The sequence below is a fragment of the Erpetoichthys calabaricus genome, chromosome 3 (assembly GCF_900747795.2).
Source record: "Erpetoichthys calabaricus chromosome 3, fErpCal1.3, whole genome shotgun sequence".
In the NCBI taxonomy this organism is placed as follows: Eukaryota; Metazoa; Chordata; class Cladistia; order Polypteriformes; family Polypteridae; genus Erpetoichthys; species Erpetoichthys calabaricus.
Window position 1 is genome coordinate 47037313 of NC_041396.2, and position 16021 is coordinate 47053333.

General features: G+C 39.3%; 1 protein-coding gene across 1 annotated transcript in view; it reads left to right on the plus strand.

Moving 5' to 3' along the window:
* LOC114649281 (dynein axonemal heavy chain 6-like) overlaps window positions 1-16021 on the plus strand; it is a 217343-nt gene that overhangs the window by 179399 nt on the left and 21923 nt on the right. The window contains exons 63-68 of the mRNA XM_051924685.1: window positions 129-315; window positions 1755-1940; window positions 5162-5256; window positions 7056-7212; window positions 10970-11180; window positions 14323-14425. Of these exons, the coding sequence (XP_051780645.1) occupies window positions 129-315; window positions 1755-1940; window positions 5162-5256; window positions 7056-7212; window positions 10970-11180; window positions 14323-14425 (939 nt within the window). The remainder of the gene's footprint in view (window positions 1-128; window positions 316-1754; window positions 1941-5161; window positions 5257-7055; window positions 7213-10969; window positions 11181-14322; window positions 14426-16021) is intronic.

Consider the following 16021-nt stretch of genomic DNA (forward strand, 5'->3'; position numbering starts at 1 on the left):
ACAAAAATAACAAGTTAGACTGTCTCAGGTGGCACAATAACACATTACGTTACATTTATTTATTTGGCTGATCCAATGCAACCTGCAAAATTTATGATAAATTCATTTGTGTTTTTTTGTCTCATTAGGAAGTGTCTCTGGCTCTTTTTGGCAATCACCAGCTCTGCTTCTCATTCATGATCTGTGTAAGCATCATGATAAATGACTACAATGGGAGCAGCTTAGGATTCTTGCCAATAAGTGAATGGCAGACGTTCTTATATTCAGATGTTTTGGCAAGCATGATGGATACAACTGGAGACAAAAATAAAGATGGTAAGTCAAACTCTGTGTTTTTAGGGACTGTAGTATATTATAGTATAGTATATAGATATACATAGCCTTTAAAATCAAGAGGTGATGCTGTTATTTTAGTAATCAGTTCACGTCTTCTAGCTTGAACTTATTCCCTAAAACTTTGATTGGTGCAGAACACATCGTATATGGTAGTGTACAACTGGAAAACATAGATTATGATTTGCCCACTCCTTTTAATTTCCCAATAAAATGAGGCAACATTTGAAGTTATTTGTAAAAAGCCAATTCATTTAGTATTTATCTGTCATATTTCTATGATAATGTGGTGTAATACTGTTATGCAGTTATAATAAATCACATTGATTATCGGGCTATTTTAAAATATTAGGCCATATTTTCTCTTTGCACATTTTAAAATCTTGAGATCTACAATATTAACATTTGGCTGCCGCCATCTTGCTTGGAACATATTCATGATTTGTATTGTGTAAGCTGTCACAGGAGGCTAGGGGCCAGACCCAGCCGGGACGCCTGGAAGGACCGGGAGGTGGTCTATACATCCCCCAGGTCGCGAGGGGGCAACCGCCGTGGATGATGAGGGGACCACGGGGATGGAGCAAGGAGGCTCAAACCCATCGGGGCCCGTGGCCACCGCCAGGGGGTGCCCCGAGTGTCGTGGAGCCTGGAAGATCGACACTTCCGCCACACCTGGAAAGGTGGAGGAAGGACCTGCCAGGGACGCCCGGAGTGCTTCTGGGTGCAAGGGGAAGCACTTCCGCCACACCAGGAAGTGCCGCCGGAAGGACGTCATCAAACACCCGGAGCACATCCGGGTGGAAATAAAAGGAGCCGCCTTCCTACAATCAGGGAGCTAGAGTCAGGAGCGGGAGCAGGATGAAGCTCCCATGAGGAGAGGAAAGGCGGCCCATGGACATTGAGAGAAAGGCCCGTGTGGAGGGTGATTGGTGCTGGGAGCACTGGGTGTGGGACTTTATTTAGTAAAATAAGCGTGTGTTTTATGAAGAAGTGGTGCTTGTCTGATGGTGTTTGGAGCCGTGCTCACAAAGCATATTAATAAAAAATAATTCTAAGAACATACAAATTATTAAAATTAGAAATAAATTGGCTGATGGTTTCCACACGATGCACTTTAAAACTCAGTGAAATTTGTTTTCCATCCTTCTGAGTAATCATCGATCATTTTCTTTAGTTTGCAATTTCCCAAAACGTCATCTATTGGGGTAATGTTTGGAAGTATCAAAAGGTGGAAATGATACAATGGTTGCTTTATGATATAATGAATTACTATTGTTTCTACCGCAATAGCAATAAAAAATATGTTTTATATATGTTTGAACTCACCGCTTTTTAAATGAGATTTCATAACATAGGCATTTTGTGTTTTGTATGTTTATTTTCCTCTGTTATTCTTGATTTTTCATATGTTCTCTACTCAGATTCAACTTTTAAACGTCCTCCACTCCCCTGGTTATCAGAATCCAAATGGAAGCAATGCCAGTATATCGCAGCCCATGTGAGCACCTGCTCTTTGCTTTGTGAATCTTTAATTTCCAGCCAAGAACAGTGGAGGAGGTTTCTTGAGACTGAAAACACATATCAGTTTCTGCAGATGCCTTACACAGGTGCTTTGAACCAACATAACAGCCTGTTTAATTTAGAGTATACTTTAATTGTTCTTGTCTGTTTAACGGTGGCTGACATAATGGTTAAGACTCTTACCTAACAGCTCTGGGGTTCTGGGTTTAAATCTTAGCCAAGAAACTGTCTGTGCGTGTTCTCCCTGGATTCTTTTGTTTCCTCCCACATACCAAAAACATGCATGTTAGGTTAATTGGGGAGTCTAACACAGCCCAGAGTGTGTGAATGAGTATTTATTTATTTATCAGTGTGTTTTTAAACAGGCAGGCGCCCTGATCCAGGGATGGTTCCTGCCTCACACTTGACACTCCATAGGAAAGGCTCTGCTCTTTGGTCAGGTTCTTGTTGAAAACTGAATTGCTGGACTTCCCGTTGGATGTTTTGATTTTCTGTTTCTAAACACTGAATAGTCACATACTGCAGTTTACAGGTGAGGCACCTTTTCTAATGGTCCAGTTGACAACCTCTCGATTTCAGACATTTCTGTTAACTTCAGCATACAGGCTGACAGACGGTGGTTACAGTTGTAGCAAACTCTGTAAGAAGAGCTTGAACATCTCATCAAGCTGAAGATGGCAAAGCCCAATTTACATTTCATATGCTGCACAGCCAAGATATTTAACTGTTTTGACACTATACATTTTTCAAATGTGATTTGCGTGAGTTACTACAAATGAATAAAAATTCAAAATGTAGCTCATCTTGAAGCCCTTTAACAATATCATTCTCCTAAATCTTATGCTAACCTGAGCTACACATACAGTGCCTATAAAAAATATTCACCCCACTTGTTATTGTTATAAAATATTGGTTTAATTTGTCTTTTTTGACAGTGATCAACAGAAGAAGACTCTCAAAGTGTCAAAGTAAAAGCAGATACCGTAAATGCAAAGTGGCCTAAGTTAATTGCAAATATAAAACACAAAATAATTCATCATGTATGTATTTAGTAGCCATAGCAGCCTCGAGTCTGTTTGCATGTCTCTCTATGAGCTTTTCAGACCAGGACACTGCCAGTTCTCCCCCTTCCTCTCCGCAAAACTACTTGAGCCCAGTCAGATATCATGGGGATTGTAAGTGATTTTCAAATTCAGCTATAAATTCTCAGTTGGAGAACTTCGAGGTGGGTCAATACTTTTTATAGGCACTGTAGTTAGAGTAGCAGAGGGTTATCCATGACACTTCACGAAAGATATACAGTATAGAAATATATAGAAACATGAATAAATATATAACAGAATTCCTGTTATAAGCCCCACATAAACTGTTGTCAGAATCTATATCAGAGTTAGGAATCCTAATCAGGCTGAGGAGCAGGAAGAAAGTTAATTGCACAACACCAGAATGGTAATGGTTTATCATAGCAGGTCAGAATTCATTTCTAAACTAGTGTATGCATTACAGGCTTTTAGGAATCAAGTGCCTATCCCAGCAGCATTGGGGGAAAGGCAGAAACCAACCCTGGACAGACCACCCTTCCATCACACAATATAGTTACACTCACTCAGCTTATGACTCCCCAGTAAACCCAATGCACACATTGTCAGGATGTCCGAGGAAACGGGAATGCCGGGTGTGAACACGTGGATGTAATGAACACGACTGGGCAGAAAATGAAACTGACATTCTGGGAACAGCTGAGCAAGCCATAATAACTAAGAAATGAATAAAAATACCAGCTTGGGTTTTTCAGCAAACTTTCCAGTACCTTGGTTCATTATGTATTTTACTGTTGTAGGAATTTTGCCAATAACAATTGATAATTAATTTTAAGTTTAATATTAAAACAATGGCACTTCTTGCATTGATATTAATTTTCCAAAAGATCTATCCTGGGAATCATATCTAATTGTCTGTACAATTTATAGTTTTATATGAGTTGTGTGGACTTTATTTTAATAGAGTAATGGAAAATCTTACTTTATCTAATTTATTATATGCAGTATAGCTAAGTGCAAAGTATTAAAATTTAAGAAGTACTCATTTTAAGCCCACATGTTTCAGTTTTTAAATTTCTGTAAATAAATGTCATAGACCAGTGGTTCCCAAACTTGGTCCTGTAGCTGCGGGTTTTTGTTCCAACCAGATTCATAATAAGTGATAATAATTCATAATAATTGATCTCATTTAGTTTGCTGGCCTTTTTTCTCATCTTTTATTCAGAATTCAAAAAAAGCACAGCAGTATGATTTTTACATTAAAAGACATTTAGAAATATTTCTGTTTTTCCTATAACATTGAATACTTAACTCTGTACTGCTGTTTTCCTATTGTTTTTCCCTTATTCTGTATGGTCTGCTCCCTTTATTGTATCTAATAATGACAAATGAGAACAAGCAAATCAGACACCCCCAGTGAAGAACACTAAAAGATGAAAAGCTGCAACTGCTTCAGCGTCAGATCCACTAAACTCGATAATGGAAAGGCAGAATGCAAATCAAAAATTATCCACAGGGTTAGGGTTAGGGTTAGGGTTAAAATGTAATAAATGACACACTTACTTTTGTAATTTCTTCATTGACCCCTGTCACGCAAAACAGAGACAGAGGTCATAAAAGGTTTTGTCAGCCACCCGTGTATTGTTCCCTGGCTGCAAAAAGGGTAAACTGATAGTACTGATGTGCACAATTCAGAGTCCAAAACAGAACTGATCAACTGTTTGCAAAATGTTGGCTTTATAGGCCAAAACAGGATATGATGTCACCAGGGGCTGGATCTGGAAGGATCTTCCTCCATCAGCTTGGACTGGAAGTGACATCATAAAAAGGGTCAGAATTGGAAGGGTCCTCCTCCAAGAGTTTGGGGCTGGAAGTGACATCATCAGAAGGACCAGAAGTGACGTCATCAGGGTCAGGCGGAATAGTCTGCAGAAAAGCACTCTGCCACCCCCTGGTCTGGCGTGGAATTGCTGTCATTTAGACCCTTTAGCTGCCTCCCATGTGCATGTGTGTGACACCTCCAAAACACATAAACTGGGAAACAATAGCTCACCTAAAAAGCTCACCCAGAAGTCCAATTAAAAGCAGAAGTTGGTTGAAGCAAAAACCTGCAGTCCTAGGTGGTCCCAAGGGCTGAGTTTGGGAACTGCTGTTATAGACAAAATTACATATTTTGCAATTGTTTTTTTTAATAGTTTTACATACTTAATACACTTTTAAATATATTTTGATTTTAATGTTTGCTAAAAATGAATGTAATCTTTAAGATATGATGGGCTCTACGGTTGTTCCATCTGACCTGGAGAAGCCTCAAATAATCTTTCCCTGGGACAAGCTGTCAGCATTTCAGAAACTCATTTTGGTATGTGAAGTTATTTTTTAATATTGTTTAAACTGTTTTTTGATGGTTGTTAATCCTTTGTTAAATGTGTGGATGCTGTGTATTCTTCTTCATGGGTTTTGCTGCCACATTCCCAGAGATGTACGTCAGGTTAAATGGTGGCTCCAAGCAGGCTCAGTGGAAGTATTATTGAGCAGACCCTTATAAGAGGCAACTGCCTGGGGCCTGCGACTCCCTCATACCTGAATTGGATTATTTGGCTTTGAGAATGTTACCTATTATTAAATTGATAGTTATACTCAAATGGGAGGCTTCCACCAAATATAAGTGATGTTCCAAGATTTTAGTTATTTTTCATGTTTGTAGTGATGGTGACATGACTGAAGTATTAACTCTTCCATGTCTTTCTACTGGACAAAATGCCAAGCCACTGTATGTTTAGAGTGTTATTTATTATAAAGATCAGTGGAGAGGCACTGTACATATTTGTCACTTGTATGATGTTTTCTTTTATGGGCAGATTATGAAATTGTTTTTTCTCTTACATAGTTTTTAAGACAATCACGGAAGGATGCTGATGAAGTCTCTGCGTGGAGTTAGTCCTAACACAAACATTGTCATTTGCATGCAGACTGGTGTTAAAGTGTTAAAAGCTTTGATGCAATAGTTGGTTTATAACTTCAAGTTCCCTAATAATTAGAATATGCTCAAGAGATCATAGTAATGAAGTTAAATGACAAAACAGAAAACATACATTAGGATCAATTCAAAGACAAGTTTGCAAATAACTAAGAGACATAGAAGAGAAAGCAGACTGCCTCTTTGAGCATGGGTAAAACAACCTTCATGAGTTTTAGATTAACTTAATAATAAAGTAATTAATAAAGTACATTTATAAAAAGAGGCTAATTCTGAGTAAGAACCGGGTAAGTGGATTCACAATTCAAATTAAATTGCCTGTTATGCAGAGAGCGGACCTGCTCAGGAGAAGGCCGCTAAACTGGGCAGTTTTGGGGAGACTAGGTGCTTGGTTAGATGGTTTGTAGTGAGTCAGACTCATTTTAATTCTTCAAATTCTCTAGTATTAGAAGACACTCTACTTGAGCTGCATATTAAGTGGGAGATTCATGCTAAAGTTAGAAAATGGGATTTATTAGAAAATGGAATGAACCTTAACAAAACTGATAATGTTATTTCTCAAAGTCGTCTCCACTTTTCTCAGTGCACTTGTGCCGCCTGCCTGGAAGTGCCTGGATTCCAGCAGAATAAAAGGTTTTGTCTCGTAACCACTCATGCACCGCTTTCTTCACGTCGTCATCTGCCTTGAATCGAGGACCACCCAGATGTTTTTTTAGCAGTCCAAAAAAGGTGGAAATCACAAAATCTGGTGCATAAGGAGGATGTGGCAATACCTCAAAGTTCAGTTTCTCCAGACAAGCCTTGGTGTTCTTAGCAGTGTGCGGACAGGCTGGCTTTGTCTTGCAGCAAAGGGACTCCTTGACACAGCAATCCCCGCCACTTGGATCTAATAGCAGGCTTCACATCGGTCTCCAGCAAGACACAGTAACTTGCACTAGTGACTGTAGTACCCCTCGGCATGTAGTGTTCAACAGTAACTCAGTGCATGAGAATTCATTTCTAAATTGTTCAAAAAATGTAAATGAAAATATATGTTATATTTATTCACCTACATATATGTTATTGACAATGTCATTGATTTTCACATATTTACCTGCTTAAATTAACTGAACATTGACTATATATCTATAATATTCAGTAAAACCAAAAAATAACTAAAGCATTTTTTTTTGCTTCTTTAGATTAAAACCTTAAAACCAGAAAGTTTGATAAGCTCACTCGAAGGGTTCATTGCAGACAAACTTGGCACTAAATATGTTGAAAGTGGAAACCTCACCCTGAGAGAAATGTATGATAACTCAGATGCAACTACTCCTCTGATATTTATCTTGTCTCCAGGTCAGTAAATATTATAACACCTTATTTATTTTTAAAGTATTGTTGTAAACTGCACTTGGCATTCCTAATTACTACTCCTTAGACTGAACATTCAGATTACCCAGGTGTCAGTAAAAGGTATAAATCTGAGCAAATCATAATCGCAAATATTTGGCTTTATTATTCTTTTCTTTTTTGTAGAAATAACTTTCATCCATTTACAAATTCACACCACTAAATCATGTTGGTGTATTTGTGTTTATCTACTCTCTATATATAAAATCCTAAGCCTACAAGTGCAACGATTTTGTGCAATGATTGTATGTGACATTTTTTGTCGCGCTTTAAATTGAGCTTATTTTAAAACCTATGTATGTTTGGTATCATTGTTTTCAGAATTTATCGAACTTTAAAGTGACATTGTTAGATTTTCAGATTCTTATTCCGTTTTTAAATTAAAAACTAAAAAATATCAAGAACTCACGTCCCGCGAGATGAGACTTTGTGCCAAGAGATTTAACCACGCTTGGGACCGGAAATAAAAGACAAAGAGTAGGACAGCTGCTGTACAGGCTTTTAAATGTTCAAAGTGCCGCCCAAGATGAAGACCACGTGGCATGGCAGCAGCAGCAAGCCAGCAGCTGATCGAGCAAAGAGGAGGCAAAAAAAACTATTTGTTTCCCATTGTATCACCGTTTAAGAGGGGGTTTCAAAGGAGCAACCACATCTCCTTGGGGTGCATTCAGCCCCCCTCTTCACAACGTGAGTGGCAGAGACGCAGAGTGGCTGGCGCATACCACAGGCCGGGGAGGTTGGCGAGTGAAGCGAGCAGGGGGGAACCCCCTAGTATATATATATATATATATATATATATATATATATACAGGTACTCGTCAACTTACGACCGCGATTGGTTCCGACTGACTGGTTATAAGTTGATCTGGACGTAAGTCGGCCTATGTTAAATTAAGGTAACAATATTAGACTGGGTAATGATATTGTAATCATCTTAAAGTAATATTTTATCAACATTTTCTTACTTTCTAAGACAAACACAGCATACTACAGTACAATTTGTTTAATATGTGGAAAACGTACAAAATAAGAAATACTGTACTGTACATTTAATTCCTGGCACCACTGGTGCTTGGCTGCAGGTTGTCGATATCGCCTTCATCAGGCGAGGCTGCGGACGGGGTGATGGGAGGAGTTGCTCTTTTCATAAACATAGTGAGCTTCGTCTGAATTGTTTGTTTTTTTTCTCTTCATAAATTTCACAATAAGGACGAAATGTGTCGCGTGCCATCCGTTCAATCCTCGCAAATCGTTCAATATTTGGGTCCATTTTTTCAAAATGAGCAAGGAGTTTATTCAGTAGAGATAAACCTTCTGACAATCCCTTTGTGGTGAACATTCGTTGTGGCACCTCCTCCTCTTCGTTTTTCTCCAATTCTCTTGTTTCTTCTTCCGCTACTCTTTCTTCATCCAATTCTATCAGCTCTTCATTCGTAAGTTCACCTGATTCCCGGTCTAGCAACTCCTCGACATCTTCCATTTCACATTCCAATGAAAGGTCTTTTGACAGTTTCACTATTTCTTCACGAATTTCATCAAGTTCTTGTTCACTGTTAAATCCAGCAAAAGTATTTACATAACGTTTAACACACTTCTTGCATACGCCATTCATACACTTTTCCGTCACAGAGTCCCACACGGTAGCAAGATTCTTTATACACTTAAGAATATTATACTGTTTCCAAAAGTCGCGTAGTGATAGTTCCGGGTCGGCATCTATTGCAGCTATGGCTTGGGCGAAGGTGGTTCTGAGATAGTTTGCCTTTAATGTAGCAATCACACCTTGGTCCATCGGTTGAATAAGTGGAGTAGTGTTTGGGGGCAAAAAAAACACTTTCACATTGGGATAGAGATCAGCTAAGTGACGTGGATGTCCAGGCGCATTATCGAGCAACAGTAAAATTTTGAAGGGAATTCCTCTCTCCAAACAGTACTCACGCACTTGATGAATGAAACAATTACTGAACCAAATACCTCAAATAAAGCCCTGGTTCATCCAGGCATTACGGTTTGACCTATAATAAACTGGCAAAGTGTGCTTGTTCACATTCTTAAATGCACGTGGATTTTCGGAATGGTAAATTAAGAAGGGCTTCAGCTTGAACCCCGCGATATTCCCGCCAAGCAGCAGAGTCAGTCTATCCTTGTGTGCTTTAAATTCTGGCATGCTTTTGGCTTCTTTGTGGATGTAAGTGCGTCCTGGCATCTGCTTCCAATACAACCCTGTTTCATCCACATTAAAAATCTGCTCTGCGACATAACCCTCAGTCTTAATTATTTCGTTTAAACTATCGACAAACTTACTAGTTCCTTCCTCATCCGCACTTGCTGCTTCTCCAGTCACTCGAACATTATGCAACTGGAATCTTTTCTTAAACCTCTTAAACCAACCAGTACTTGCCACAAATTCTTGACTGTAGTCTTCTCCGGCGCGTTCCTTTAAAGTCGCAAACAGGCTTCTAGCCTTCGACTGTACTGTAAAGAGGCTTAACGGTGTCCGCTTTTGAATCTGATCTTCCATCCAAATGTTTAACAATTTCTCCATTTCATGGATGGGCCCGGTACGTTGCTTCGTAATCACTGTTGATCGCAAAGGTGCAGAACCTTTCACAGCTTCACAAATTCTATTTTTGTCCTTTAAAATAGTCGACACAGTAGAGTGTGATAACTTCATATCACATGCGATCGCATTCACTTTCTTTCCTCCTTCATACTGTTTTATTATCATCATTTTGGTGTCTAGATCAATCTTTCCTTTTTGGCAGGCTGAGGAGTGCACAGAGACAATTTCCTCTTGGTAGACATGTTAGGGTTATATTATTATTGAAAATTGCCAAAACAACAAGACACAAACACACGTGGGGCAACACTGCTGCGTATATTTTTACTGCTGCGTAGCGAGACTTGAGAGTGCGGGAAACTGGTGCTGCCAACAGCTGGCGGGGAAAACTGTCGACCGCGTCGTAAAGTCAGTTTAAGATTTCCTGTTAATCTAATATGGATGCCAAGTTGACAGAAGTGAGAATATCCAAAGAGCATCCAGTCAGACACAGGAGAAAGTGTGAAGTTGATAGATACTGGGCTGGAAAGTGAACCCAATTTATTGGAGCTGTGACATATCAACACGAGTCACTGTGTCTCTAGACTAAGCACAGTTAGACAGTATATGTTGTATAGATATACAGTATACATACAAAATATACATATATATATAATGACCATAATTCCGAATGCAAGGTATTTTTCCTTAAGCCAGATGTTTATTATTGGTGACTTTTGCATGTTATATGAAAATGTAAGAATTTAACAGTATTCTGTACATGTGACAGTGCCACTACTACTCCAACTGCTACTGCTTATTAATTTACAGTAATAGTGCAAAGAGTATCATAGTAGTTAGCACTGTTGTTTCACAACTCTGATAAACTTATTTCATTCTCCACCTTGGTTACTGTTTGTGAATAGTTTACATATTTTCTAAGTGCTTTATTTTATTCCTAAAGATGTGTGTTTTACAGTAATCTATCTATCATGATAAGAAGAAATTAAGTTCAACACAAAGAAGCCAAAGGGAGTCCACAACTATGTTTGACATTCTGTAACAATACCCCCAACTTCAGTCTTTTAGTTGTACTCCTGGATAACAAAATTATAGTGTTGTGCTGACTACATACATGTACAAACCTCTGACTCCTTCTAACAGGCATGGACCCAACTTCCCAGTTAATGAGGCTGGCTCAAGAAGTGCGTGGCAGCACCGTTCATGTAGATATGGTGTCTCTTGGCCGTGGTCAAGGACCAAAAGCTAAAGAACTCATCAAAAAAGCTCAAATACTCAAAGGACGTTGGGTTTTTCTTCAGAACTGCCATCTTGCTGCCTCTTTTATGCCACAGCTGCAGACCATTGTAAATTCGTAAGTATTCTGTAAGATTAAATATCTTTATGCTGCTACCATTACCTTGAGCATGGGAAAGGCGCTATATAAATAAAATGTATTATTATTATTATTATTACTGTCCAGTGATCCTGAAATTGAGAATTACATTCATATTGCACTCTATAGGCCTTGAAAGTGTTACAGGGTGCTTTGCTTTAAAAGTGTAAGAGGGCCTCATCACACATGCTTGTAACAATATAGCAAATGCGTATTCATGGAGAGCTTAAAATGGTCTGGAAAAATAAAGAACAAAAAAAGAAATGATCAAAACAAAAATCAAAAAGTCATTTGTTACCAATAAATATTGACTCAAGCACAGTCACTAAATCCTTGCTGATGATTCATTTCTGTTCAGACCTTTGGGTTCCCCACAATGTCCACGGTTAAACATTTTTGTCAAACTAAAGTTAAATATGTTGTATCAGTTTCCTGCTCATTGTAGTATTTTGATACAAATACCATTATTTTTTTCTAATTGCAATGTGTCTTATAGCACTATATAGACAAGAGTATTGGGACACACCTCTTAATTATTGAATTCAGGTGTTTCAGTCAGATTCATTGCCATGCAGTCTTCTTTTACAAACATTTGTGAAACAAAATGGGTCGTTCTGAAGAGCTTAGTGACTTCAAGTGTGGTACTGTGATAGGATGCCATGTTTGCTGGATATTCCACGGTCAACTATAAGTGGTATTATTGGAAAGTGGAAGCATTTAGGAACAACAGCATCTTGGCCATGAAGTGGAAGACCACATAAAGTCACAGAGCAGGGGTCAACGACTGCTAAGGTGCATGGTGCGTAAAATGCTCTGCTGATCCCACAGCTGAAAAGTTCCAAACTTCCACTGGCATTAATGTAAGCATAAAAACTCTATGGCTGGAGCTTCATGGAATGGGTTTCCATGGCCGAGCAGCTGCATGCAAGCCTCACATCACCAAGTCCGATACCAAGTGTTGGATGGAGTGGTGGAAACATGTTCTATGGAGTGATGAATCACAATTCTCTGTTTGGCAGTCAGATGGGCGAGTCCGGGTTTGATAGATGCCGGGAGAACATTCTTTCCTGACTGCATTGTGCCAACGGTGAAGTTAGGTGGAGGAGGGCTGATGGTGTGGGACTGTTTTTCAGGGTTTAGGCTAAGCCCCTTACTTCCAGTGAAGGGCAATCTTAATGCTTCAGCATATCAAGACTTTCTGGACAACCCTATGCTTCCAACTCTGTGGGAACAGTTTGGGGAAGGCCCTTTTCTATTCCAGCATGACTGCGCCCCAGTGCACAAAGGAAGGTCCATAAAGAAATGGTTGGATGAGTTTAGTGTGAAAGAACATAACCGGCCCACACAGAGCTCTGACCTCAACCTGATCGAATACCTTTGGGATGAACTGAAACGGTGACTGCGAGCCAGGCCTTCTCGTCCCAAAATCTGTGCCTGACCTCACAAATGCTCTAAAGAATGGGTACAAATTCCCACAGAAACATCCCAAAATCATATGGAAAGCCTTCCAAGAAGAGTGGAAGCTGTTATAGCTGCAAAGGGGTGACCAACTCCACATTAAATTATATGCATTTGAATGCATTGTCTTTAAAGTTCCTGTTGGTGTCATGGTCAGGCGTCTCAATACTTTTGTCCATATAATGTATATTACTAGCTGTGTCACTTGGCTTTGCCTGGAAATTTCCTAAGTGGTGCCCTCAGTAATAGTGTTGACGGATGCATCAGAAGTACTATGTACAGTAACTAACTAAGTACTTTTCTTTATACAATTACTCTTTTATATACTACATACAACTGCCCATCAGTAAAACTTTTTTGCCATAGATCATCTCTTGCTTTTCCAACTGACTGACCTTGGCTTTTGTTGGTGGTCATTGGAAAACACAGATTTCCAGGAAACTGTATAATTTTAAGTTGAAACAGGTAAACAGTAGGAACAATGGGGATTTTGGGTATAAATATAATTTCATTCTGAATCATAGCCTGTAAAATAGTAACTTAAATCAGACTTGAGTATAACAATTGGATCTGCAATCTTGTACTGTTATAAAGTTTTGAAGGGTTTAGATCAAAAGCAACGCACACTGAATTGTGGGTATCTCCACACAGGTGGTGCAGTGGTAGCCTGGCTGCTGCTTTGCAGTAAGGGGGATTGTGGGTTTGCTTCCTGGGTCCTCCCTGTATGGAGAGCACTTTGAGTAGTGAGAAATGCACTATTTAAATGTAAAGAATTATTATTATTACTTCAGCTAATTATTACATACGGCATTGATGTTTAACGGCAGCACACTTATGAATTGTACAGAAAAGAATGGGTGAAAAGAAATAATATGATGAACCATGTACAATGTCCACTTCCTCTGTGGGGGACCCCTTTACTGAGCTGTGCAAACATTTACATTTACCAAGGGTGCCATTGCTCCTGGTCCGTGTTGTATTCAAGTGGGCCAGTAAGCGTGCCAGCATTTCATGGTTTCTGCTTTGCAAACCAGAGCATAGCAGCACATCACGGTTTGACCTCCATGGGTTCTCCTTTCTTCTCCAAAATACTACATGTGTTTCACCACCAAGGGCTTACTGACCCATCGCCCCCCCCCACCACATTGTTCAAAGTTGTATATATACAGTAGATGGGGTTGGACATAATACTCTAAAAGTACACAAAGTAAAATTGCTATACCTCCTTTGCAAGAGTTGTATCAAGCTTGATTTTGAACCCTGGTATAAACATATTGGTAAATATAATAGATAGATAGATAGATAGATAGATAGATAGATAGATAGATAGATAGATAGATAGATAGATAGATAGATAGATAGAATACTATTATACTGTATAAAATAAGAAATTAAAAAAGACTTCATTTTAATAATCTAACCTCAATCAGTAGCTATATTTGTATTCATGTCAATAGTACTTTGAACATTGTAATAGACTGCGGTGGGTTGGCACCCTGCCCGGGATTGGTTCCTGCCTTGTGCCCTGTGTTGGCTGGGATTGGCTCCAGCAGACCCCTGTGACCCTGTGTTCGGATTCAGCGGGTTAGAAAATGGATGGATGGATGGACATTGTAATAGATAAAATTATATCGCAAGAAAAACTGTTGTCTTTTTTTGTAAGGTTCACAACAAAAAGCTTTGATATTGATCCTCTCTTCCGACTATGGCTGTGCTCCAGACCTGAGTCTTCATTTCCTCTTTCCGTCCTCCAAAAGGGGCTCAAGGTAATGAGTTTAAATATTAATAACAGTAGTGTACATTTTTACTATTATTATTATTATTATTATATTACAGCTGTTTTTTTAATAAATCAGTGTAGTTTTTGTCATAAACCATGTCAAAAGAATCACCACGGACTCATCTGTCCCAGGTCATCACCTGTGTGCCCTTTCATATATGAAGGTTTGTGTATTTTCTGTATATCTGCACAAATTGTTATGACTTGTGAGTCCCAAAACAAACAAGAGTCCCAAAAATGCTTAATATACTGTAAAACGCCGGCTAGATATAATGTCAAACTCAGGATCTTTATAGAATGAAAGGTTAATTCTCACAAAACTGCTCTTCAACAAGAATGAAGCTCTGGAAAACACAAAAGCCAAAATGGAGTTGCCTAAAATAATAAGGAATCTAATGCAAACAAAGTCCCAATACAAGAATCCAAAGTGTGATCAAAAGACAGCAAAAAGGTCAAAAATCCAATAAATTATAATAAACAAAGTGGAAACACAATAACTCATCAAGATGAATGGCCAGGAACTGTGGGTACCCCTCACCGTTATGGGTCTGAGAGCAGTCCCTGGCTGTGATGGGCAGATGGACCTGCTTCTAGGAGAACCACTGACAAAACACAAGGCACACAGCAAAGGCTTAGAGAAAAAAACAAGGAACAAGGTAAAAAATGAATAAAGATGACATTAACAGAAGTGAATACAGTAATCCCTCCTCCATCGCGGGGGTTGCGTTCCAGAGCCACCCGCGAAATAAGAAAATCCGCGAAGTAGAAACCATATGTTTATATGGTTATTTTTATATTGTCATGCTTGGGTCACAGATTTGCGCAGAAACACAGGAGGTTGTAGAGAGACAGGAACGTTATTCAAACACTGCAAACAAACATTTGTCTCTTTTTCAAAAGTTTAAACTGTGCTCCATGACAAGACAGAGATGACAGTTCCGTCTCACAATTAAAAGAATGCAAACATATCTTCCTCTTCAAAGGAGCAAACAAATCAATAGGGCTGTTTGGCTTTTAAGTATGCGAAGCACCGCGGCACAAAGCTGTTGAAGGCGGCAGCTCACACCCCCTCCGTCAGGAGCAGAGAGAGAGAGAGAGAGACAGATAAAAAAAATCAATACGTGCCCTTTGAGCTTTTAAGTATGCGAAGCTCCGTGCAGCATGTCGCTTCACGAAGCAGCTGCACACAGAAGGTAACAACGTGAAGATAATCTTTCAGCATTTTCAGACGAGCCTCCGTATCGTCTAGGTGTGCGAACAGCCCCCCTGCTCACACCCCCTATGTCAGGATCACAGATAGTCAGCCAAGAGAGAGAAAAAGAAAAGTAAGCTGGGTAGCTTCTCAGCCATCTGCCAATAGCGTCCGTTGTATGAAATCAACTGGGCAAACCAACTGAGGAAGCATGTACCAGAAATTAAAAGACCCATTGTCCTCAGAAACTCGCGAAGCAGCGAAAAATCCGCGATATATATTTAAATATGCTTACATATAAAATCCGCGATGGAATGAAGCCGCGAAAGGCGAAGCGCGATATAGCGAGGGATTACTGTAACTCAAACATGAACAAAAAGAACATGAAAC